This window comes from Telmatherina bonti (genome assembly GCF_933228915.1).
Source record: "Telmatherina bonti genome assembly, chromosome: 4".
NCBI lineage: Eukaryota > Metazoa > Chordata > Actinopteri > Atheriniformes > Telmatherinidae > Telmatherina > Telmatherina bonti.
The window spans coordinates 19,552,587-19,580,549 of record NC_136622.1 but is presented as its reverse complement, the minus strand read 5'-3'; the positions used below and the strand labels follow the sequence as shown (position 1 = coordinate 19,580,549).

Here is a 27,963-nt window from a genome sequence, read left to right as displayed (position 1 = left end):
AAATGCCAGAATGTGAGAGTAGTCCAGTTTCAGGGTGAATTTGGATAAGAGGTTCCTTCAGAGCTTTGCTGGCAGTCATCAGTTAAGATGGTGGGTGGCAATTTCAAGTTGGGTACTGACAATTGTGGTCCAAAGGGGGGCGCTCTCAGCAAACAGACTAAAGAGAAAAAAGGAAAGATAGGCAGTCATAATCAGTAAAGCTTAAAGGAGGCTAGAGAAGGTCAAATAATGGAGAGGTATTATGACTTTGGGCTAAGTGCCACCTGTATCTATGATGCTCCATGTCGATCCTCAGTGGATGATTCTGTTTCCCTGACAACGACTGCCTTGGTCACCTGCATGTCTGGATGCTGCTGCTTGGCTTCCTGTATTGCAATAGCCAGAGCCTGCAGAGACGGAATGAGATGTGTCTTGAATTACATTTAGGACACACAGAAAATAAATAAATGAACACAATTGAATGGTTAAACGTTCAGCTCGTTTGACTCCTGTCCAACTACATTTAATGTTTCTGTGCTACATTTTGACAGAAGTGAAAGTAAATTGTTTCATTCCTGTAAAAAGAGCTGAAGTTGCAAATCTTTTTTTTATCATCTTTAGAGAAAATCATTCTCATCTTTATTTAACAGTTAACTGCTTAAATATTTTTTGTTGCTTTGTTTTTATATCCAGCTAAATGGAAGTTTGTGTGACTAATACTCTAATCTCTTTTTCAGTCCTGTTGACTGGTTTCAACTTTACTGTGACTGCTAACTGGTCTGTCTCACCTGCTCTTGGTCTACATCGTCATCCCCTGTGATAATGATCCTTTTCTCTATCCTTGTCTCCGAGTATCCTCCTTTCACCGTCTGCAACACACATTTTGTTTTCTCTTTAATAGTTTTCAGTAGAACTATCATGAATCAGTTCAGTTGGAATGCAGCAAATGCACGCTCCCTTTGTGAGTTTTGTTCAGAGCTCTGCACCTTTGTAACTTGAGTGGTTGCTGAGGTAACATTTTCACTGACAAGGATAGGCGAACTTGACGTCTCTCTTCCAAGACTGCTCTTGTGCACCTGATAAAGCAAAACAGCTGGAAGCTTTAGGCAAAAAAAAAAAAGACACATTGGCACACACCATCGCAGCATAAATACAGTGAATTTGATATTTTCGGATATTCTGCCAAGGCTCATTTTTATAAGTTCATGGTTGTAGTCTTTGTAAGTCGGTTTAAACCCCAGAGAGCTGGAGGGAGGTGGATGCAAGTCGAGGTAAAAATGGAGAGGTCATAATGTGTGTACTTACTGGAGATATGCTCTGTCTCGTAGAGTAAGAAACCTCACTAAGGCCTGTGATGACATGATCCTGAAACAGACAAATTCAGTGCATGACCACATGACCCCTTTTATTTGGAAACAACATACAGCTTCATAACTTGGCAGCGAGAAGCTCTCAGCTCTAGTCTTGAGTATAAAGCTTACCTGATCTGTGAACTCCACAATGGTGGTGGTGACCTCTGACCCGTTGGGCTGAGTCTCTGTTCTGACGTCAGTTTTCTTCACCACTGGAGTGGGCATGATATCACTGGCTTCTCTGCTCAGCGGTGCAGTGGTGGAGACATGACTGGATTCTTTGTGTGACTGATCCCTGTCCACTGATGACGACACTGGTACCGACCTCTTTGGCTTTTTGGGAACAACAGGCTTAAAAAAAAAAAAGGAAGAAGATGCTTTAAAACGTAGAAGCTGATCAGGTGGAATGATTTTGGGAAACTGCCTGATATAAAACAATATGTTAATCAATCATCAATTCACAGAAATATAAAATGCATTTGATTCAAATCAGAGCTTAAAAATCTACATCAAATCAACAGGAGCCCTTTTTGGCCGCCTGCCATCCCTTCAGGCCAGTGCAAGGAGGTGTTATTTAATGATAGTCAGGCTGGGGAGGATTGGCGTTAATTTGTTTGTTGTTGTTTTGGCAATACACAGCTGTTTGCTGCCTAAGCGCTTCTATGATAGCAAAAAATATATTAATACAACGCCTAAAAAATGTGATAAGTTTGGTGCATTGGTTTCCTCATCTATACAACTTTTCATGTGTTCCCAGTTTGCATAAACTATTTTACTTAAAAGATTATATACTATTATATTGTACTTAACTGAATTGGACTGAGATCCCTAAAATTCTGTTGAATTTTTACTTTGTTGTAGAACAATCAAAGCTCCCACCCAAGATGATCTGCGCTGCAGTTTTACTTGTTTAACAAAATAATTCAAAACGAAGCTGATGTGAAAGGGTTTCTCTACCTGGCCTTCAGGCCTTCTGACCTCTGGTCGGGCTTCTTCAGACTGGATAGGTTTGACAGGAGGGCTGCTGCCAGGCCCTTTGGACAGAGGCGCTGACACTGTGGGAGGAGGCAGTTCAGGGGGTTCCTGTTGCTGAAGCAAGTCGATGCCCAGGCACAATCCCCCATCAGGGGACAGATCCCTCTCTCCCAACTCTGACATACCCCTGGAGAACTCTTCCATGCCTGTTTGCAGGTCTGTGAGGACGGTGAAATCTACCTCGGCCTCCAGGCTGGATGTAGAGCTAACTGTGATGCTGGAACATTTCCGCTCAATACCCAAGTGAGTTTCCTTCAGGTAGAGGATCTCATGGTCTTGATCATCCTCGGAGACAGACCCAAGACGTCTCTCCCATGGTTCCCTCTACAAGGACAAGAAAGACTGATAGTTTAGACATATACATTATCTCTCTCAATGTTGGTGGAAATACTGAAGAAAAGTAAAAAAGAAAAACAAAAACCTTTTTCCCTGTAAGGAAGAAAAGTATATGAACCCCTGAGTCAGAGTAAGTTGTTCTCAGTCAGTCAGATAAGAGTCAAGTGTAAATTCCTTGAAGAGCAGGGATCAATTCAAGTTTGATCTTCACCACATCTTTGTAAAACTGTATCATGTAATAAACAAAAGACTCTACAAAACCATAGGCTATCAGACTGTGTATGAAGCAATTCAGTATGCTTAGGATTTCCAGGATTGGATGACCCCAAAAAGCCCAAGGAAATTTTCAGACTACAAAAAGCCACTGTCTTACTGACTTATATTAATGTGGATGTATCAATAAAACAGTTTACTGAACAACAGTGATGTCTGTTACGGATGAACTTGCAGCTCTCATATTGTTTTTTTTTTTGTTGTTGTTGTTTGTTAATATAACAATATTACATTACTTTTTAATACAGTGCTACTTTGTAATGCATTACCCCCAACACTGTCTTTATCCAACAGAAATATTACAAAGAAAAACCTGAAGAGAAGGTTTCATGTGAAGAAACTGAAGCAATTCTATGCAAAGAAATGGGCTAAAATTCCTTCAAACTGATGTGCAGGATTGATTAACTATTTTTGGAAACCTGTAGTATTAGTTATTAATGCTGAAAACAGTCACACCAGTGGAGGAAGACAAAGTTTCACATATTTCCAGTAGAATACTGGATTGTTTTTCCAATGCAGTATTTGGGATCTATTTTATTTACATGGAAGATTCATATAAAAACGTTCTCATGTTTTTGGTTTTGTTTGTGCTAAAATATAAAGATAAACCATTACTTTGTCTCAACATAATTATTTCAGACCCTGGTTTACTCTTCAGATACTTAAAAGAGAAAACACATGCTGACACTAAGTTGCATTTGCAATTTAAAAGATTCTCTTTTCAACTTCAGATCCTCTTATTGCCTTTTTACAGGAGGAGTTTCCAGAAAAATGCCTTTAATGAAATACCCAGAGAGACAATTTTTCCAACTCTACATTCAAAACATGATCATTTTAAACATTCGAGGAGAAAAATAGCTTGTTGACTCATTTTTTTAAGTGTTGACATTTAGATAAAACAGACATCTGCATGATAACTCACCGAAGCTTCACTGAGAGGCTCCTCGTGGATCGCCGGTGTAGGAGGAGTTTCCTTTGGAAAAGAGAGGCAAAAGATGAGCAAATGTTAATAAAAAATGATTACAAATGTGTGCAAACATTTCATAAAAAAAGTACATCATATCTACATTTCTTACATGACTACTTTGATGTATTGCATGAGTGCAAGGATAAAATGTTGCAATGTTGTTCATTTTCAGCTTTAAAGCTAACTTCCTTCTTAACGAATGAAAATTACTAAAACATTTCTTCTTATAAAATAAATGCATAGTTCTTTTATAACTCTTTCATCTGGAAATTTCCAGAGTCTCTGAAGCTTACAGCTACAACCAGATGCATGCATATAGGTTATAACTCTGAGGTTGACATCATTAAAAATGACTGTAAGTGCAGTGGTGGTGCCATGCACTGGAAGGTTGGATTTTTCAAAATCCTTTACAGAGGAAAGGTATTCATTTTAAGAAATGCAGTGTGCGAATGCCTCAGCTCTGAAGAGGTTTGGCAGCTCTGCGGCTCGTGATTACCTCTAATCACCCTTTTTATTTTCCGCTATAGCTACAGAGGTGCCAAGGTTAAACATTTGTTTTAAATGCCCTTCACAGCCGTTTACAAAAGGGATTTAAATTATGTGAAAAAAGAAGTTTCAAAGAAAGATGGTGGAAAGGTCTTGCACTCCTTGCAACAACGGCCACCTTTACTCTGTGAGGATGTTGGAAGGAGAGACCGGGTGTCAAGGTGACAAGTTAAGGTGGGATAAAAGAGGACGCCTGAAGCTTAAGCAATGAGAACTTTGCTTAAAGGCCCACAGCGTTTCTGAAATGGCCAAGCAGATGTCAAGCTTTGCAGAGGAAACAAAGGAAAGCAAAACACTCCCGGGGCCATGGACGTGAACTGAGTTGGTCAATGGTGCGATGTGCAGGAACGTGAACTTTTGCTGTCTCATAAACAGCCACATGAGATTTAAAGTATATGTGTGCTAAATGTTTGTTTTTGGGTTTTTTTTTTTTTAAAAGATGGTAAAAAAAAAACAAGATCTGCACGACATCGCCTGAAGCTCATGCAATGTTTTACTTTCCGATGATGGACAAACAGGTTAGGGGGCAGGTGGTTTACCGCTTGCTTCCTCTTAGCTGCTTCTTGGGTCCTGAAGTGGATGTGGCTGCTGTCCATGTTGCACGGCCTGTCTCGGGACCATTGGGTTTTCAGAGGGAGCGAGCGAGGGGGGGCTGTTGGAAACTTTGAGCTTAACTCTGAGACGTTCTGAAAATGATCTTCACGAAGAATGCCTCCTCTTGTTGGGTCCCTGCCGTCTCTGAGCTCCTGCTGTGCAAACAACTCAGTCTTACTCTGTTGGTGAAGTGGTATTTGGTGCTGATACATCCCTGCACATTGTGGTACGGTATGATCATCCAGCTTTCTTCTCGACTCGCAGCACGACTTTATCATTTGTACATCCCCAGCAGCACCAAAGGTGCTTCTGTCGGACTGGCACTGAGTTTGAGGAATTACACCATCTTTGTTCCCCTTATTTAATAACTTTTTCGATCTCTGTGGCTTTAGAGGGACTATTTTGGTGATTTCTGAATGTGTGCTCACAGTTTTGTTGCATTCGTTGTCTCCTATGGGGCTCGGATCTTTAGTTTTCCAAACCTCATAATCCCTTGTGCCACTGTCATTTTTGGTCCTATCGCCCTTAGGTACAGCATTCACAGCCATGGAAGTCTCAAAGTTCTTGGCTTTCTCAAGATCCTCATATTGATAATACTTTGCATCTTTGCTCATTTCACTTATCAGTTTGTCAGGTGGAGAGCCATATCCGTTTTCATGATATGCATCCCTTGCTAGCACCGTGTCATGATGTCCATTAGCTGCTACGGTTAAATCCATCTCGTTTATATCCCTCCTTCCAGTAATAGTTGTTCCATTTTTAGTTCTTGAAGAGTCCCAAGATGTTTGGCAATTGTTCATAACTGCTTCAGTTCCAGATGTGACCGCAAACATGTCCGTATCCACGGAGGAGGTCTTACTCTTTTCTGCTCTAGAGTAAGAATCCAGTGCTCCCTCATGAGCATCCTGCTTGTCAATCAATTTGGCATCACTGGTTGCCTATGTTGACATAGAGTAGACAGTTGTATTAGCCTAAGTAGATTACCTACTCCATTGCTCTGTGATATTATTATAATCCCATATCATTACTGCATAAATAGTAGAGAAAATTATTTATTTGGGGACATTTTACTCTGCAAATGTCCAAGATGTTTGCCACTCTGCCGTGGCTTGGTGAAATTGTAATTTTGCAAAGGAATGTGAAGAACAGGCAAGTATGGTTAAAAAATAGGTCCAACCATTCCAACTCGCTGAACCCTTACAAAACCTAGCAGAACTTTTTTAATGCTCGATTGAGCTTGAGCTTAAAGGCCCTAATTTTTTTATATACAGTACCAGTCAAACATTTTTGGATACATTTTTTCATTAAATCCAATGGATAAATGTGCCCAAACCTTTGAGTGGTAATGTACATTTAGTTGCATTTTAATTCTGTGAATTTAATTCTGAAGTAAAGGTAAGAATGAAAGTAAATATCATTATGATTTTACCCGCTTCTTCCTAATTCTCCTCATTTGCTTTTATTTCACTGAATTGGGATAATATTTGCACTGAACATCCCTGAGGACCTCGATATGGTTTGCACCTCAACACATATTCTTGGATGTTTAACTAAAAACTCAAGTTGTTAACAACAACGACAACAACAAGATCTCAATTTCTAAAGCAAATGGGTATCACCACTGGTTTTTGGACTAAGTTAACCACATTTTTTGTCTGTCGTATTAATGTTGTCATAACATGAGGTTATTTAAATCTGTAGGACAGAAATGGCTGCAACAAATTTAGTTATGTAAGGCTATAATAAACAGCTATATCGATTTTTTATTTGTTTATTTATTTATTTTTTTTGTATCTGCTGCTTTTTCCTGCAGGATAACAGCTCAAGTTATTTCCCTGCGACAACACAGAAAACTTAATGTTATTAATGGGTGTCAGTACTTTTTCCAATTGATAAGTAAATATGCTCCACCTCTTAATTGCTACAATATTAATTTATTGGCTTTAAAATAATACTACTAATAATAATAATAAAAATAAATAAATAAAAAGGAGAATAATCATCTTTATCACATTATCAATGAAATTGTTCATTTAATTTTATTTTTAATATATCACATTAAGTTGCCTAACACAATGACCAAAGAGTTATTTATTCTCTTTTTTTTTTTTTTTTTTTTTTTTTGATCGTTTAAAATAATATGCAACAATGTTAATATGCACATAGAATAAATCTTATGGATGTTCAGTAAAAAACTGCAACCCTGTTCAGTCTAAAATTTGCAATTGATGGGGCTTTTAAGAAATCACAAAATATTGACAAATGAAGCTTAGTGGCCAAATTTAGTTAAATTAATAGATAAAAATAAAAACTGAATAAATGACTAAAAAGTCTTAGCTAAAACAGAATACGAGAAGAAATTTAACATTTTGAAGGTCATAACACTGAAAGTTTAACATGTACTTTTACAAAGCAAAATGGTTTTAATTGGAATGGTTTCGGAGTTAGCAGGAAATGGTAGCGTAAAGGAAACTAGTGTCAGCATAGCAAGTACTGCTGCCAGGATTAAACTCTTACTGTTTTCCTCTCAGGGGTTCCTCCGGGAGGAGTGGCTGAGGAGAGGCGCTTCTCCCTCTGGGCCATCTTGCTGTTGGGTTGCTTCAAAGCTCTCTTTAGCTCATTGATGCTCGCCTGGTGCTTTTGTAAAACATCCTCTGGCTTATCCAAGAACTGCTTCTCACAGTAAAAAAAACAAACAAACCATAAATTAACATGAGTTTAAAATCAGCTTCTAAGCCTTTTACATAATAAGGTTGTTACTGAATTTGATCTACACCTGGATTTTATCTGAACATAAGTCTGTATATTTTCCTTTTTTTTTTGTTTTGGTAATGTTATACATAAAATACTGTGTACAGATATGGATGATTCAAGCCTTCCAGTTATTAACTATGTCATACTACAATCAACTCAGTCCAGATCTATGATCAACATTTTCTCTTACTTTACTGCATTTTAGCAGAAAAGAAAACACTGAGAGGGTTGAGGTTTAAAAAACACACTAATGTCTGGTACAAACTAAAATAAACACTCCAGTCAAATGTCTGGATGCATATACTCACCTGATTTTATGAAAAGGTGTATCCAAACTTTTGACTGGTACTGTAAATCATTTCAATACATTAGCAGCTTGTTTTATTGAGCACCAGAATGTCTCCGGTAGATAAAGTATTAATCCAGAGTGAATTATGATCTTCGCAAATGTCTATAAAACTGACATTGATAAACTATGATAATATGCATAACAGGAAAAAAAACATGTGCTTCTTTGTTTTGTTTTTACCAACAATAAGCAACAGATGCAGAAATAAACAAGTCAACACAGAACACCTAATGAGATTCATACAAGGCACATGCCAAAAAGAGGACAAGCAGTACCTCCTGTTTGGGTCGAAGGGGGACCAGATCCTTGTCCAACTGATGAAGTGGTGCAAGTGAGATGAAGTGAACGGTTTTGAGCAAAGCAGGAGGTTGAGAATTTGAGGGAGGGGAGAACAGATGCGTGCAGAGACAGAGAGGTAAAATGCTGCAGGTGAGTCAAAAGGCAAGCGGCCAGACTGACAAACAAACAGTTGACACCAGTACGGGGTGAGGCGCTTGGACTCAGACTGTTAAGCTGAATAATGTTCTGCCAAGAAGACAGGGACAATCCATTTCAGCGTCAGCCAAATGATTGTTAATGTAGTCAGTTATTGATTTATTCTAAGTGTTTGAAAGAGGATTAATCCCACACTTCTTCATCCAAAGATTTGATGAGAAGACGCTTGAAAACCTCAAATGCAATGCCAACATGTCCCACGATACCCAAAACACTGACACATGTCTGTGTATAGGATTTATACAAAACGAGTAACAGGTATTTTCACAAAGTTAATTTGACAAAGAAAAAATATTCTGATTTAATTTATAGTTCAAAAAGGATAAAACGAGAAGCCACTGATTCTCTGGATTATCATCAGTGCTTAAGGGACATTTGTTTTTGTCCTTAACTGTCACACAGAGCAACTGTTCAGTGTATGGTGTTATTAGAAAGATATAGTTTCAGTGTTTAGGTTACTGAATAAGTACAATTATCCATGGGGGCTATTTCCCAGTGGGCCAAAGATAACTCCAATTAAACATTTATCAAGCATTTCCCATTTACCCTACTGAAGACTGGATCATGCAGTTTCCATGGATTTTATTAGGTAGAATCCTGGAAACTGTGACATAACAATAACATTTCCTTGGACAAACAACAAAGAAAGTTCGTGCTTAAATGCGCAGTTCTGGTGCATGACCTTAAACCATCAAACAGACAGACAAAATGAACTACGGCCAAAATACCTCTGGCTTAGAGTCTGTAGGCGAGCTTGCCTCCTCACCCTTCAGGGGAGAGCAAGGTAGGGGACAAAAATGTAAGAGAAAGCAAGCTGAGGTTAGCAAAGTGTGTTAACATTGCAGCAGCAAGAAAAGACAAGATCTGTTAGAAGGCAGGGTGCTGGGTTAGAAAAATATCATCTCCAACAAAGAGAGTCGGGTTAGATTTGGAGGGATTTTAAGAAATAAGGAGTAAAAAGGAGTCATACTGAGAAGTCTTATGATACTGAAGAGAATATGCGATGTTATGCCAAGAAGAGAACAAAAAAGGGATGGCGATTAAAGTCTTAAGTGAAAAGAAATGAGGAAGATAAATAGCTGAGGTTCTTGCAGGATTTTCAGATGTTGGTGAAAAAAGGGGCAGTAAACATTTTTTTCAAATAAGCTCCTTTGTATCTCTGTCCTGTCGTTTATATTTCTATGCCGTTCTCAAATTCATCCTGTTTGGCTTAAAAGGTTCAAATTTAGAAGGTTGATTTCATTTCATTACACTGTTGGGTGATGGAATAAAAGTTCTTGTTTTTTTTTTCTGTCTTCTGTAAATTCTGTAAATCATAGCAACTGGAACAGGGATAAAACCAAGTCTCCAAACATTTGCAGTACATGAAATACCTTAAGCTCCAAAGTCTTGGTGGGCGTTGAAATGTGTACACCAAACATTTGCTTCTGATCTTTCCCTTCATGATGCTCCACTTCCTGATCTGCATGCTGGTCCTGGTCTTGGTCCTGGTAGTGATACTGATCATGATCCAGGTCTAGGCTACCTTCTTGGTCCAGGTCTTCTCTCGACATGAACTGTGTGCGTTCACTGGAGCTTCTTTGGGACAGTTGATCCATACTATCACCTAAAGCTGAAGCTGGTAAAAAATGATGAGAGAGTTACCATAAAGTATGTGGAGGTCAATGTTAAGGCTTTTTAATGACACATTACTTTAGAAACTACAAGTGTCTGGAATGTACCTCCATCTATGCTTCGAGGCAGCATGTACCGCTTGCTAACAGACCTATCGAATTGTGGGGCAGGCCTGTCAATGAGAGCACTGGCCTGTCTGGTCTGAGCCTGGGTCCGACCACTGTAACGGAACTTGGAGCCAATCACCAGGAAGCCTTTGGGAGGCGGCTCTGGGGAAACCAACCTGTGAAAAGGTTCAATTTAGGAAAATGTACAAAGTATGTATGAAGTATGGCTTCACTCCTCATAGTCTCATCGGAGGTTTACTGGGAACAACATTAGTACAGAATAAGCTTTGGGTATTGGGACAATAAATACAATTGTCTTTAATTCATGCAGGAAGTAGTCTTTCCCTGTATGCCATCGTTACACTTTGCACTCGTTTAGTCATTTGAGTCCATTGCTTTTAAGTAAAGCAATGGAAATGAACATGTCTTACACACAAGCATCATTTGAAGGGGACTGTAGCTCTTATGTGCCGAGTGTGAACGGTTCATGCAAGGTGGAGCAAATTTAGTGCAGAGAAAGTGCATCTGCCTGCGCACCTAAAAGTATCAAGTCCTACCTGAAGAAGGTGTGGTGTTCAATGCAGACCTTCCACAACCGCTTTGAGGCCCGATGGTTGGGCAGCTTGAAGCCTATGGTGCTCTCAAACTGCTCATACTGTGATGTGACGGAAAGGAGTGGTGGAGGTGGAGGTATTGGGGGTGGGGTGAAGAAGAAAAAAGGAAAGTGAAGGAAGGAAGTGCATGGAAAGATGGATGGACGGCATCAGGGTGAATTGTGTTTACTCCGCAGCAATGGCAAAATCAATGCTTTTCCGTTTACTCATGGAAGTATATTCTCTTTTCTCCTGTGGCCATGTCAGGTGGGTTTTCCATCTATAGCCAACCTACAAAAAAGTCGCTTATGCACTCACTCCATCCGATATTCACTGGTGCAAAGAGAAGAATATACCTTAAAATCAATAGGTTATTAGCAGTAACAGGCCTTCACAGACGAGGAGTACTCCATTCGCAAGACAAAGCCAACTATTCTACCACATAAAAATTAATTAAGGAAGAGTCTTGAATATGAAACATTTAAAATGCAGTGACACTCCCCCAACCTCTCACACACTAATGTGAAGTGAAAACTGACTGAAGACAACAGACGGAGGGGAAAGTGTATGTACTGGCATTTACCGTGAAGAAGTCAAAGACAGTTTGACCGTAAACATAAAGCACAATGCAAATATCCTGAGGCCCCAGGATGAAGGAAAACCGTGATCATTTCAGAAAGATTAAAACCACACCAATTTTAACATGGCTTGAACACTCATAAGTAAAACCGTCACAGAAAACGTAAAAAAGCAACATAAAAGAAGAAAAAAGGAGAACAAAGCATCAAACATTTGACTTCTCAACCTTCCCTCTAGACTGGTTTCTTAGAGGACTATAAATACTGTCAGAAAAAAACCTTCTTGGCATTTGTCACATGGTTTTCAGCAGATAAATGACAGCTTGTAACACTTTTATCAAACCATGAAATGACTATTTACGCTGTTTGGAATAAGTCAAGAAAGGCAATGATGTAATTTTAATAACTGTGAAACCATGAAATAGAAATGTGCAGTTGGTTTTTTGCCTGATATTCTTTTATTCCACTTGCCACAGCTTTGCTACAGTGACCACGAGCTATTCTTGTGCGGTTATGCATGCAATAATTGTGCAGTGAACCCTCACTTGACCAAGCAAATGCAAAACACATGATAATGATTGTTTTTATTTACCTCTCCGGGGCGGATTTTGATGTAGAAGTTGCTTCTTTTATAGGAGATCTTAAGAATTTTAGGCCAGGCGAATCGATTGATCCTGAGTCGATCGCGGTAGATGAGCAAGCCGTTGGCACTCACACCAAGCATTATGTCAATTCCTTCTGAATCCTGGTGCAGAATGAGGCCATAGAATAATTCCAAAAGTGTATTGACATGAAAAGTAGAAGAAGGAACACTCAGAGTATCGTTTCCTCACCTTAGCGTGATGCAAATCAACTCCATACATCGAGAGCTTCTTTGCATTTTCAAGAAAGTTAATCTCTGCTTCTGCTGGACTCATCCCTCTGCAGAAAAAGTCCCACAGCATTAATGTTTTAGCATCTCTGTATAACCTTTATTTAAAAAGAATCAAAACAAATGACGTTTGTAGTAGTCTTAATTTTCGATCTGACCTGTAATTACGGTGCAGCTCCATCACCCTCTCTTCCAGCTCACGCGTCTGGTTAGGGGCAAAATGAAAGTCACTGACATAATCTGGACCGTGTTCCTCAGGCTCGTAGTCTCCCAGTTCAGCCTGGACAGTGTAGGAGCCCAGTAGGGCATGAGTGACAAATGAGCAGGGCAGACGACCGGACAGGATGTCATCCCTCAACTGCAGGCACAGATAGTACCTAAAGAAACACAAGGTGAAAAAGACAGAGCAGCCAATACTTCACTTCATGAGTAGAATCTGCATTATATGAAGCAACTGTTGGATTTAGTTTCAGTCCTTTGATGGTTGAGTCAGAGTTTCCAGCAATGATTTTCACTAAATGAAACAAAAACTGCATCTAAACATGAGCAATATGGCACCTGTAAATATGAGCAAAAGAGAAATCTGGTTAACGTTAAGCTCTCAGGATGCTTTATGAATATCGTTTTACATCATCTCTGACTTGTTTGAAGACCAATTCGCACCATTTATTTTCCTTTTTAATCAAAAGGCAGCTTACAGAGTGTTTTATTACTAAAATCTCTCATCTCCTGCACTTCCTCTTGCTGCTGTTGAGGTTTCTGAGAATTCCTTTTGCTAGTTCAACGGAGCTGTGATGGAATTTTGTTTTCATATTGACATTTGTTGCGCTTTTTTTTTTTTTTTTTTCATATTGATATTTAATCATTCACAAACCACATCATCAACTGTTCCACATTTCACTTGCATTTGGAAAGCACACAAGTGGGTATAGGTCACAGCAACAGTCCCACTGTCAATCACATGACATAAAATAACTCATAACTGTCAACTGGATACGAAACAGCCGTTTATACTTGCATCTTTTTGAAGTGATAGAACACAACTGACAACATGACACCATTAAAATGTTGCGATGCTGAAATTGAAACCAGCAAATGTGATGAAACCAAAAGAAAAGAAACAAAAACGAAGATGGGACTAATGTCAGGTCATCTTGTGGTCATAGTGGCATGTGCCTTTGTGCACTAAGCAATGAGCTTAGTCCTTTAAAGGATCCTTGAAAACTGAGCTGCTCCTTGGCAAGATTTATTGACATGGTTTCCTAGAAACACTGTGATTAAGAATGCTACCTTGGCTTTAAAATGCATATATAGGATTGGTCTTACATCATATGTCCTGATGGCTTTCAGATACCAGAGCTGCTTTTATCATTAAATTACTTGAAGACACTTCAAGGGTGCCTCTCATTCTCTGGTCAGCCCATTCAGTAAGACTTGAGAACAAGGTGACAACTACCAGTCACATTATAATTTATAATAATGTATTACCTTTAGTAATTTAGTAATTGATGCAACCAATTTACCCAAAGTAATGACAAGTAAGAAAATAAAACAAAAACTCAAGTGCTGGAAGAAATCCTGGTCAATAAGAATACTGTAAATCTAAATGACAGAGTACTGGTGGAATAATTAGATCTAAGTTGATGATTTTGTAACAAACAGATCAGAAGTATTTGTCATATTCTGTCTGTGGCTATTTGATATTTCAACATTTCAGAAGGTTCTGGTATTTCTGCTAAGAAAATCTGAGTTTGATCCATGTTGAGCTTGCTGTTTTTCTATTTCAGTCAAGATTACTCAGCTTGGCAGATTTGTGACTTGACACATCCTTCTCTCGCAGGTCTGTGGACAATTCTTTCAACCCTGACACATTTATAACAAAAACAAGACATGTGATGCCTTAGTTTGTCAGTTGTATGTCTTCTTAATTGATTATATAGGTCACAAATGGACTAAAGTAAAGAAAAAGAAGCATTTGAACAACTTTTGGCAGGCATGTGATGTATCACATCTTGAGTGTGAGTGTCATAGCAAGGAGCCTGGATATTTATGTAAATGTAGTATTCTGTGTAGAGTAACATCCTAAAAGAGGTTGAATCACTCTAAGATGTAAGAACGTCATATTGGCACAACATATTCCTCCATTCATATGGCCTCCATTTAGCTTGGTAACATATGAATGTGAAACAGGTGGTAGGAGGTGAAGGCTTTCATAGATCTGTCATTAAAGTAAACCATACTTGAGGATTAAAGTCAGTTTTATAGCAGCCGGACAGAGCAGATCCAATATGTATCACATGTGTAAAAGCACTGGAAGAAAACTTTTCTAAACTTATTTCATACCAGAGTTTCCAACAGGGCCTTAAAGCTGATCGGACATGCTTTATACATTGGTTTCCACAAGAAAGACAGTTCAGTGGCTAAAACTTAAGTCTTCAGTCTGGTCACATAAATTCAGATGACAGATCACATATTTGCTGAATCAAGAAAAAACACAAAGCAAACTCATTTTTGTCTTAACAGGCCTACCTTGTGATGTCTTCAATAAGCACTGATGGGTCCGGAGGGTAGAATTTGACAGAAAATCCCAAAATCCAGGAACCAACTGTGGACAAACCACGGAGAAGTGGGTTTACTATGTGTGTATTTACAAGTGACTGTGTGAGCACACATGTATGTAGCATGAAGGTATCTACTGCACTTACCTCGAATTTGCTTCTTAATCTCTTTGGAGGGATCCAACCAATTCTGATAAAGAGAGAAAATCTACTGATTAATATCATCCTTATTCCCATTTTTAAAGTCCTTTAGAATGCTGTACCTCGCTGACTGCTCTTCCTTTTTAAATCTAATTGCCTTGTTCAAAGTCTAATAAATTCATGCTGCAAAAGTCTTGATGAAGGCTTCTGTAAACATTGACAGCACCAATACAGGAACTATAAATGTATGCCAATTCTAATTCTGTCATTTTAATGTCACTAAAGCTTTAATGCTGCACTTTCTACTATGATCTTTGAAATGTCATGCAGCCTAATCACATTTTAAAATGTTAAAGGCCATGTATGTCACTGTTCAGCTATAAGTGGTTAATCACTGGTAAAAGGTCAACCAGGGTCTCATTGCTTCATTACTGGAGAAACAAGCTGCTTAAATGGGCTGATCAGCAGGAAAAAAATGGTTGACTTTTGCTTTGACATCAGATGAGAAAATCCAACCGAAATAGTAAAAATATGGTCTCAAAAGGAATACTCAAAATCCCACTGAATATAGTTAAAACAATATTTTTTAAACCCTAAAATGCAACTTAAAACTACATGTATCACTCCCTAATTATAGTCATAGCTGCTGTGTATGAAAGGCAAATACACTATTGATGTTTAGCCTACTTAGTGCTGTATATTATGACATAGCAAGAGAGTAAAACCTTAAAACCAAACTCAGTTTGCATGCCAAATTGAATATCACTAATGTCTCTTTCCAATGAGTATTAGTTATGTGTTGTCTTTTCTACTGCTTTGATTTGCAGTTAATGTTTTCAGTTAAATTCAGACTTCATCATATCTTCAACACATTCAGACCTAAAGCTCAATAAAAGCATCAGTGTGTTCAAATAGTCTGAAAGTTTCAAAAGAAACTTAGAGCTGTCCAGTAAAAACAATGATTGCATTTCTCAGCTTTTAGAAATATAGGAATATGGAGTAAACAGATAAATAAGATGGTGATCCCTTAGTTTTAATTGTAAAGAATTTATTAGAAAATAGTTATTGTTCTTGTGTGTCTGAAAAATGATGGCTCTAAATGTGAACATACACACATGATGCCTACTGGGCATTTGGGAGTTTTTTTGGGCCCACACTGGTGTCCTGCAGGTTCATATGACAACAGCTCCAGCTTTCAGTCACACTTCCTAAATGTGCATTCATTTCATTTCAAGTAAGGTATCATTTTTGTGTGTATATTTGTGCTTTTGTATGTATGACCTTGGCATTGTCTGTGTCCAAGAAAGTCAGGCCAAAGTAGTCCCTCTCCAGCAGGTTCAGATGGCCACACACCATGTCCAGCAGGGTCTGGCCTTTAGTAAATTTCTATGGCACACACACACACAAACGCAGATAAAAAAAAAAAAATAAAAAAAAAAAAAATAAAAAAAAAAAAAAAATATATATATATATATATATATATATATATATATATATATATATATATAAACATCCAGCAAGTGGGAAAGCAAGAAGGTCCAGATTAAAGCTGTGTAAAAATAACATGCTGCAAGATGACACAAAAGAAGAGACAGAGCAGCTTGATAAAGATGTTAAAAGATTTTAATGGTGCAAAATTTCCTGATCATATAAATGATTTTCCCTGGATTCTACAAAGGACATTTTATGGCATGGACAACCTTTCTTTCTCTACCTTCTATTTCTTTGTCGGCATCAGCATGATAAAGCATGTACTAATACAAATGCATAGAGCATCAAAGAGAATTTTCAATGATGCCTAAAAGATAAACTGTGCAGTAGAGAAGAGCATATCCTGCAACAAACAGCCAGATAGTTGCTTAAGACCATAAATACTGAAATTTTGGTGACATAAAAATCCACCTTAACTGTGGTCTGAGAGATGCTTCCAGTCTGTCATCCTCCCTGCTGAGTAAGAGGAGCAACTGGAGACGCCTTATGCCTATATAAGGGGATGAACGGTCTCTCGCATGTGTGGTGTTTCAACAGGCCACGCCTATTTTCTGCCCAGCCCTTCAGGACTGAAATCAAGGCCTGTGAGGGTTGTGTAGGCAGCCTTGCAAGAAGCTGGGTCCACATAAACATTTACACACACACATGCCGAAAACACACACACACACACACACACACACACATCAGATTCATCTCCAAGGGAGACCTGGCTCATAGCGACAAAGCAACCAAGCGGCTGTTTCCATGGAAACAGAAGTAATAGGCCCCTTCTGTATGTGTGTGCATGCCCTCTCGCTTTCTCTATCTCTAGTTACGACAAGGCCATCATAAACCTTTGTTCAACTCTTGTGAGAGGAGCTTGCCATAAAGTAAGCAAAACTTAAAAATGTAAGCAAATTAATCTATTTCTCTGCCATGCAAACAAGTATGTATTTAGGTCTTGCAGTAAACATGCCGTCATGTGTAGAGCAGTGAGGAAATCGTGCTAATTAACAGACAGGGGATGCAACCATTTTTTTTTTATTATTATTATTTATTTATTTTCATTTATTTATTTATTTATTTATTTATCGGCAGAGTGGTGCATATTTTCCTTCAAAATGAAATTGCAACACACTTCTCAGGAGGTCCCTGAAGCATGGCAACCGATTCAGATGCTGTTGATGAGATTTTGTTGTCGCCCTAAATGGATCAAATTACATTTCTGTCACTAGTTATGTGGCTTGGTTGTGTTAGCAGCCATTTGGTGTAAACCCAGAAATCCATTCTGTTGATTGCCTCATCCATGCAAACAAGATGAGGACAGAAAGTGTGTGAGTGAATAAGTTAAAGACTGGCCAAGAAGAAAGGAAATCTTTTGAACTAAGTCATTAACTAATGCAAGACCAAGGACGGCACTGGAATCAGATATTGTGAGGACAACTGTGAGGGAATCCAACAGCATAGCTTTGCTCTGTCCTCACAGTCTTCTATTTAATTTTGTTAAAATTACTTTGTACTTTGGATGCAGGGTACCACTAGTATCCATGATATGATGGAAGTATCTGATCACATGTACCAGTTAGGCTATTGCTCTCTCTCAAGCATTAGACATTATTTGTTTCAGTTTACCTTAAACATGATTTATAATAAATTCAAAGTGGGAAGGTTACTGGTTCCCAGATGTTTTTACCATTGATCTGGTTTTCATCATCTGTCATCCAATTTTACTTTTTAAATCTTTCTGTAAATTACTTGTCATGTTACACAAAGCATTCATGATGCATTGATTATGAAAATTAACGATGATCCATGTCAATTTATTTTTAAAGTCAATGCAGCCTTATTGTTATTAACGCGTGTTTGTATTATCATGAAGCTTTGCACTTCAGCTAGGTCCACAGATATATCTGTTCCTCTCTTAAACAGCTTTAATGTAAATTTTGTTGTACTAATGTATGATGACAATAAATGCTATCTATCCATCTATCCATCCATCCTTCTATCCATCTATCCATCCATCTATCTAATTAAAACTAAACCAAACCAGAGATTTCTTAAAAAAACTTCTCTTTCAATAAAGACTTTTGTTTGACTTGCAAAATAAGTGATATCCCATGTTATCTCTCCAGTCTCCTGTAACAGTCTCATACTTGCAGAGTGGTCTGCTAGTAGCTTTCAAGCCAGGTTAGCGATATGTGCACAGATTTATTTAGATGTAGATCTTTCTTAAAGGTTATATATATATGTTTTGCTGCCATATGGCCTTTTGTTCAAGAATCAGATATGAATTAACGGGTCATGATGTAAATCAAAAGCATTTCCACACAGCAAGACCTTCAAGTCTAAGCCAGCGGCATGACACACAACACTGTGGGCTACTGCAGTATAATGGATGATATAGATAATCACCCTAATGTCTTCTCTGGTTCTGAACACATACTTCTAGGAAGACTACACTCAAATGCTCTAGATACTGTTTATAATAGGGAGATTAACAGAGGTCAATGTTTCTCATTACTTCTGTCAGATGATTGTAACGTTAACTATACCCAGTAAACCTGCTGAACAGAAAGTACAAAGTCTTATAGAGAGAGCGTCAAACAAGAGTAATCAGTTTGGTGTATAGCACAAATGTAGTTAGTACTCTTGGTCAATAAATAGGCTTCACTTCAACCCTTTCTTTAGGACTTTGCACAACATACTCCAACATACTTTACAGATTAAAACACTTAAGACTGGCTATATGCTTCATGCATACTCAGTGAGGTTCTTTGGCAGAAACTGGCTGTGCATGTACACCGTCAGGATATTCAGCCCCGAAGGCAAACTGTCAGCACTCCCACAAAGCAGCTTTGTGTTATTTATTATGGCCAGATTTGGTAAGACTTTGGGTATACACAGTAATTTAATCTACTTTTAAGTGATAAATGTTTGAATTAATCCAAATATGGTCAAAATATCAGTCAATCAATCAATCAAAAAAAATTTCTAAAGCACTTTTCATACATTATGCAGAACAAAGTGCATAATGTATGAAAAAAAGAGTTAAAAAACAAATATATGCACACATCTTTACATCGCACACACACATACAGGCACAACTCCAACATCTCTAAAAGAATATTGTCTGTCTAAATGAATAAATAAACAAACAAACATCTGGCTTCACACCACTGGTAGGAAACGATATCCTAGGGATGTATTCCCACCAAAAGCGCACCCATGAACCGCAAAGGGCTCAGACAAAGGTTGCAATGCGAAGGCCGCCCAGAGAAAGAGCTGACCCAATGGCCATGACCCTGCAGACCAAGTAGGCATAGCTCTCAGTGCGGTGGAGTCCCATGAGGAAAAAAGACAGTTCAATTTCAGTTTTCATGTTGCCCATCTTCTTTGACTTCATTTATACACTTCTGAGCCAAATTAATTCTTACTGACAGCCCCATTTGGTTCATTATAGACATAATCTATTTCTTTGGGAATCTGAGTTTTTACTATTCATTCATTCATTCATTTTCCGAACCGCTTATTCCAATTCAGGGTCGTGGGGAAGCTGGAGCCTATCCCAGCCGGCTTTGGGCGACAGGCAGGGTACACCCTGGACAGCTCGCCAGTCCATCGCAGGGCGAGTTTTTACTATTACTGACTAAATAGATCTTCTTTTTTCACCACTTAAATTTAATGCACCACATTTGACTGTTTGATTCAGCATTTCTTAGTTAGTGCTTGTATCTTCTTATTCATTTTCTTCCATCAGGTTGGAGCCTTGCCCATTCAATCTGTGTTGAAACATCTACAACATGTGGTGTTTTTTACTTGCATAGTTTCAGTACAAGAAAAGACTGCTTGACACTCAATACCGACGTATTACATAGTACCACTGGTGGTATCCATGATGAAGTGGATGTATTAAACATTATAAAAATTAACAAAATGGTTTTACTGTTGGTTCCAAACATTCAGATGTTTACAATGAATCATTCTATTAATCACATGATTTTAGATGTGTTCAGTAAAAGCCAATTTCTAAATCATTCTTACTAAATTTGATTTGCAAAATAAACCAACGTAGTTGTGAATTTTAAGAAGTTAATAGAGTTTTTTGTCTAATGAATTACACAAGATTATTTCTGAAGTGTCAAACCACCAAACATATAAACAGCCTTTCAACCAGACAGACTCAAGGATTTCTAATTATAAACTGCCTTGAGTAAAACAGAGTAAAAAAAACACCAAACATATTAGAACATTCAAAGTCAATGAACTTTTAAGTAGAAAGGTTGCATATAAGATGAGTGCTGTTATAATATGAAGCAATGATGCAGATTACATTTTAGATTGGCTTATATATTTAACCTTTCTCATTTCTTTCCTTGTGTCATTACACTTTTTTTAAACTAGCAAAACACATGATAACAGTGATGAAACTTGTGGCTTTCTTCATGTAGAAAGTATGAAACTATATTAAATGTAGGTTTAATACTGCAAATTCTTCATATATCTGTTTTTTAGCTACATGACTGCTGCATACCTCCACTGGAGAGAAAGCCTTTTGTAAAGCAAAACCAAACTGACTGATAGTTTACAGTTTACATAGCATTAATGTATTTAAAATGCAGAGAAAGCCAAAGTAATAGAAGAACATATAAAAGTCCTCCCTGTTGACCAGCATGATCCAGCCCAGAGACATACTGGTGTAAGGTACCCACCTTTAACAAATGCACCACTAGCATACATGCAAACGGTTTTAATGTTGCCATCACCAACTTGGCCACCATTTATACAGCATTTTTATCCAAAATCAGCCGCTACACTTTGAAATATCATTAGCAAAGGGTGCACTAATAAGTATTTCTCTGATAAAGTGCAAACCATCCATTTTGTATATACCTAATCTAATTCAAGGTCATGAGGGGGAACTGGAAACTGGAGCCTTTCCGTGTTGCTATCAGGCGGGGTTAACTCTGAATTGGTTGCCAGCTCACCACAGGTCCAACACAGAACCAAGTGAAACTGTGAAAGCTTCAAAGTATTAAAGCAGTAATATTTTTGGTAGAGCTAAATTTTAAGTTGCTGAAATACTGGAATATAGATCACATGACGTCTACATTATTTTTCCTGAAACATTAGATGTTTCCTTGAAGATAATTTAAAAATAATTTTAACTTCTGTGTGAGCATGAAGTGAGTTAAGCTCTGCATGAGTAGAATTCCTTGCTATACCAGGAAGGCTCTGAGTTATGGACTGATCGCAATAAATGCACTGACCGCAGTCAATATCTATAATGTTGTGAGCCAAACATCAATTGGAGGTTCAGGCTGCTTCCTTGCCTGTTTTTTATCATCGCTGCCAATTTGGTCGGTGGACATTATGACTCTAATTAAAGTAATGATTTTACTGCATTTGTCATGCTGTCCATGCTTGCATTTTCATACTAGAATGTTCAAACAAGCATTCCCTCTTTCTTCCTCCTCTCCATCTTCCCCCACTCTTTCCCTCTTCGTCTTTCATTCTCACATTGTATTTTCTCCCCGGTCAAACATAAGAGCGCTAATCGGTCAACTATATGGATTTCCTGTCAAAATCCACTGCCTCAGGTGTCACTTTCCAGATGACCTGAAGAAATGTGTGTGTATGCATGCATGTAACTAAGACAGCGGAAAAGATGGTGGGTGAGTTGACGGAAAAATGTATGTATGTGTGATGCCCACTCCCTGTGTGAGGTCAGTCAGGTGGCAGTGAGCCATAAAAGGAAAAGGGTTAACACGGGCAAGGCTTGAGAGCCAACGAGCTCATTCTCAGCCACATGGCACTCCATCATCACTTGCAGCTAAGAAGATGTCAGTGTTGCTTAAAATGTGGATAAAGGTCTGCCTTGGATATCCCGCTGGTGTGAAACATTTCCTCTGACTTCCCCTCAGAAGTCCTTTCAGAAGAGTGGATTCATTTTCTACAGCACTTTATCACAATGACTACGTTACTAACAGTAAATTTAAAATAAACCAAATGCAATGAGGATTCACAGAGCTGACTTCGTTTGTTTAAAAAGGCTACTGAGTCAAAATTTATGGAAGCTGGAGATTCCACATATGAGTTTTCCATCCTCCAAATTGCAGAGGTTGTCTCACATATTTCCATCCATCACTTCCTTTTTGACAAAACTGCCTTTCCTTATGGACTAATACACTCTAAAGACAGACTAAATCTCTCTGAGGTCTACAGTTGTATCATGCTGAGTCAATAGCTCTGGACTTATTAAATGGTTGGTGTGGGACTCGATTAAAAAATTTAAAAAATAACTTATTAATATGAGGTCTTGTAATGAATTAGTTTTGATTAAATGCATTTAATTGCATACCTATAGCTGCACCAAAATGTTTTGTTTTTTTTCAATTGGACTTTAGTGGACAACTGAATCAAATAATAGACACAAACATTAATATTGTAAATATAAGCTCTAGTAATGTTTGGTAAAATTCAACTTAATTGCATTTGAATTTAAAATAAACGAACAAGAAATAGAAAATATCTCTGGCCAAAATTAGATAGACCTAAAGTTTAAGGGCCATTTTAGGTACTTTAACAGCTTTGGCTGTTTTCTAATCAAGAATGTACAACATGTTACACTATGTGTAACTTCTTAAATGTTTTTATCCACACTTTTCATTAAGAGGCATTCATATCTGATGTTAAGACAGGGTGGGATCAGTCAGTGACAACTTTGCGTGTTTTATTTTCAGTCTGGTCATGAAGCAGACATAAATATCTCCTGCTGTGACTGCAGCCGGTAACTGGGACTGCTGTGTGAGGGCAGGCAGGGCAGTGCTTTTGGAAAAGGGTGTGGCCTGAGGTACCATCCACAGCTCATTGAGAAGAGTAAACAATATGGGCTGTCACTCCAAAAGTCTAACAGCAGAAAAAGGAGCTATTTGCTACCAGTCACCTTTTTTAAACAGTCGCTAGAAAGATCTGAAAACTTGCTAAATATAGTACCAAAGTTGCAAAGCTGGCAACACTGTTGTGTGTCAGGGTAATCGGTGTTGCAGGTAAATTGCATTGATAAAAGTTCTGTTTTGTTAAGAACATTAACTGTAATTAAATGCACACATTTTTTGACCACATTCCTTTTTGCAATTAATTTATTGGAATTAATTCACTCTAGTCCCATCCCTACTAAAGATATATACCGGTAGAATTTAAGTGTTTGTCTTTATTTTTAATCTAAACAGCACTGCAACGAATCTTTTCAAATCATCCTCTATAATTATGTTTCTGCTTATTTGCAGAATTTCTAATAATGAAGCTACTATTAGAACTTTTTTAAAAGGAAGGTGCAAACCAGAACAGAAGAACAGTTTGACTTTTGCAGTTTTGGCCTGGATATTTCTTTAAACCACTAAAATACTTCAAGCGAGAACAGCAATATCTCTGAAACAAAGATTAATGGAGCACAAAGAGGAAGTCAAATTATCAGAGATTGCAGACTAGTCTTGAGCCAAGACAATACAATCTCATGGAGCCCAGGGGGCCTAGACTAGCAGGAGTGAGGCCTGAGCATAAAAAATTAATACCAGGAATCTGTAATGTAACAACACATTAGATACTCCACTAGAGCAAGTCACCAATTCGCTGACAGAACAAAATATATTTTACTAACTATGTTCCATTGGTATTGTTTTATGGTCTCCTGATATTTTCCCCAGTTTAGTGTGGTTGCACTGAGAAGCCAATATATACACATTTTCATCTGCTGTTACACAAATGTTATCATGTGCACTCAGATGCACCCAATGTCCACTCTGCTGCCGTCAGACCACTGTTGACAAAAGGAATCTCCCTACAGATATCTAATATTTTCCTGAACTTTTTTAGCCTTTAAGTACAAAAGGAACCTTGAAAAAAGTGTAAACCTTGCCTTCTTTCCCCACAATGTGTGTTTGCACTATCAAGTTTGCTTTTGGCCAATAAAATTAGGTGTGAACTAGTACTGTTGTCTTTTAGAGAGTGAGAGACACAAAGAGAGAGAAACAGAGAAAGAGAGCGAGAAAAGAAAATGCCCAACCAGCGCTCAGTTTCTTCTTTCATCGTTAAGATCCACACACCTCAGTCAGCATGAGCAAGCTCCTCCATAAATGACAAGAGAATGTTGTTTGGTCCCAGAAGTTCTCACAAAATTTGGAGTTTGTGGGTGAAGGGGACATAGGAAGCGAAGATAAAATTCATATTGTGCCTTGGTAATGATTACTGTTAGCAGATAACACAGATCTACATTCAGCCTCAGGCTGCCTTGTACTGTTATGTTATGTTATATGTCTATTTATTCTTGCACATGCTGTACTGGAAAACATTTCGTTGTGTCTGAATGCGAGCTCAATGATAATAAAATGCATGCTAATTCTAATTCTAAACTCTGAGATCTGATGAAGCACTGATGCCTATGCTATCCCAGTTGTTCCTCTGGTGCTACAGCTCCACAACAAGAGCAGCTAGATTTCAGCTGAAGGAGAAGAAGCTACCAAGCACTAAAGAATCTCTATCTCCTCAAGATCGTTAATAAAATCCCTATAATTTATTGAGCTATATAAACAATACACCAAATGCTTGATCTTGACCTCATAATTAAACATAATCATCAAGAAGACACTATAAGAACGATAAAATGTCCGTCACTCCTGTTATTCGCCTGCACAACTTTAGGTTGTAAACCATGAAACAGACTCGGCAATAATAGGTTGAGCAGACGGTGCAGTCAAAGGGAAATTATGTTGTTTGACGTTTATTGTGTTGCATCACCAAAGGTGGTGGTATTGAGACACACCAGGTGTAATGAACTGCAGTCAGACGCAGAGACAAACTGGTAATCCAGCATACTGGGGACTTTCCCACGGACCCTATGTGCTTTTTGGCCTGACACAGTTTATTTATTAGTCTAGCAGGTCTATCCATCCATCCATCCATCCATCCATCATCCATCCATTCATCCATCCATCCATTTTCTTATCCAGGGTCGGGTTGTGGGGACAGCAGACTAAGCAGGGAGGCCCAGACTTCTCTCTCCTCAGCCACATTTATTAGCTCATTGGATCCTGAGGTGTTTCCAGGCATAATCCCTCCAGTATGTTCTGGGTCTCCCCCAGGCTCTCCTCCCGCATGGACGTGCCCAGAACAGCAAGGCATCTAGGAGGCATCCTGACAAGATGCCTGAGCCACCTCTGCTGGCTCTAAAGGTAAAAAACTTTACCATGGCCAGATAGCTTCTACCTGACTGCCTGACGAATTTAAGATCCTAATATGAGCAAAACAATTGTTGGATGAACAAAACCATAAAAGTAACACCTCACTTTAAGTCCTTTTAAAGCAGTTTTTTTTTTTTAAAGTTTTGTTCTGGTATTGCTTAGTCATTCTCCATTTGCTGATGAAGCATAAGTACCATACCTCAACTGCAGTCTCATAATCTGAGCCATCAAGTAGAGTGACTTTGACAGGGACGGTCTTGAGTCGTTTGCTACTTTTCTGGGGGGATTTGGAGGCTTTGCTGGGGGTTTTCTCTGAGCTATCATCCATTTCCCCATGGTCCTCTGGAACCTAGAAGACAAAATCTTCCTTAAGTGGGTGATTATGTAGGCACTGCAATTTGCATTGTACTTAAAGCAAACATTTGAATTCCAGGTCTTGAGAAAGGATAACGTGTTTGTTCCACTCATTTTTCAGCTCAGACTTTTTCATTACTGGAAGTAATCATCAAATGGATGATGTAGAGAAACGCTGCTCTACGATATTAAGTTATTGGCACTGACAGGCGCAGTAGATGCCTTGCATATCAAACAGAAAGCCGGAAGACTCTTAAGTGATTGAGAGGCCTGAGTAAAATGATATACAGCTGCTTCAAGCTCCACAATGCTCCCACCTGATTGGTTCTTCTGGTGTCACCCTCCATTGCCATCTTCATTTCCCCAGCCAAAGCCTTCTCTGTTGTCATAGAAATGGGTTACAGTCCTGGAACCACACATAAACACATCAAGTCAACATGAAATCCTTTCCTGTCACTGGAATCAGCATGAAGCATTTATTGCTGTTAAATAGTCAAATCAGCCTTGGGACTCTATTACACTAAAGAGCTGAGTGCAAAACACTTTGCTGCACATGGGCTTGACTTCAGCTGACATTTGGTGGAATGAGTGGCTGCAGAGCCAATACTTGCAGTGACGTCACATCCAATTTCCTTTGCAGCTGACAGCTACTATGCGGTAGCTTTAATTATCCTGTACCATCATGCATATTGAGCATGTTTTTTTTTTTATGCATGCATGGTCGTTGCACTGTGTGCAGAATGATTGGAAAAGGGAGAGAAAGGGTATAGCTCAGTCAGTGCTGGCTCACCGCCTCCCACAGGAGCACTCTGCATGAAGAGTGTTGGCTTCAGGACACTCTCTTCTCACACTAGCAAAGGAGATAGCATAAATTACATCAGGCAGAGAGCCCTGCAGCACCGCACGAGACAGCAGACACACTGAGATAGGGAAAAAGAGAGGGAGAAGACAAGGAAGAAGAGGGCATAGAGAATATGTCTGAGGATGAGACAGGAGGAAGGAAGGAACAGCACACTATCAAAGGCTGGTGAGAAGAGAGAGACAAGAATGTAGGACATGCAAGGGTGTTGCAATATGCCGGTGAGTTGGAGACAGATGAGGCTTACCATTTGAAGGTTACCACAGCTACGTATACTGGTGCTAGACTCTTATACAGCACTATTTCTCTGGTGACACACAGTAAAATGACTGATATTCAGATTAGGCATTACAGCCAAGAGAAAGGAATTATCCAAGATGAAGCCCTGAGCAAATTTAGCTTAACTGCACAAGGTAGCAGTGGGGTCACTGGCTTATGTCAGCTTTATAGTCAACTGAAGTTTTCAGATAAATGGGAATGTAAAACAGGTTGCGCAAATAATCTTTAAGAAAGTTTGGCATGATGTAGCTGCAGGATTTTTTTCTTTGTCTTTAACAACTGAATTAAGTGATGGCAATTAAACAGGGTTTTTTTTATGTGATTTATTGACAAGAATCTGTGGAAGCAATGAAAAAACATAAACTTCAAAGATATTTTAGTTGATAATAAATTACACAAAACTATCTAAATGATTCGTTTATATTTAGGAAAGAAAAACTCATAAGCTGCTCTAACAGCAGATGTTTATGATAGACTCATAGTATTGTAAGTTAGTAAAAGTAAGTAAGTTTATTCAAATAGCACATTTAAACACATATATACTGACCAAAGTGCTTTACAGAGTTAAAAGTATCATTAAAAGAAAGAAAAAGAACAAGTTATTTCCTATAAGTAGGAAAAAA

General features: G+C 38.4%; 1 protein-coding gene across 1 annotated transcript; it reads right to left on the bottom strand.

The window, feature by feature from the left end:
- Positions 1-269: 269 nt before the first annotated feature.
- Positions 270-26,591, bottom strand: LOC306755436 (band 4.1-like protein 1; the record flags this gene model as incomplete). Its single annotated transcript, XM_079239815.1, has 20 exons — positions 270-386; positions 768-848; positions 966-1,055; positions 1,285-1,344; positions 1,461-1,682; positions 2,289-2,690; positions 3,898-3,948; positions 7,600-7,758; positions 9,409-9,447; positions 10,054-10,298; positions 10,402-10,577; positions 10,959-11,056; positions 12,165-12,317; positions 12,406-12,493; positions 12,602-12,820; positions 14,973-15,048; positions 15,149-15,191; positions 16,424-16,528; positions 26,048-26,197; positions 26,520-26,591. The coding sequence occupies 20 exons, from the start codon at positions 26,589-26,591 to the stop codon at positions 270-272; spliced, it is 2,646 nt and encodes an 881-aa protein (XP_079095941.1).
- Between the last annotated feature and the right edge of the window lie 1,372 nt (positions 26,592-27,963).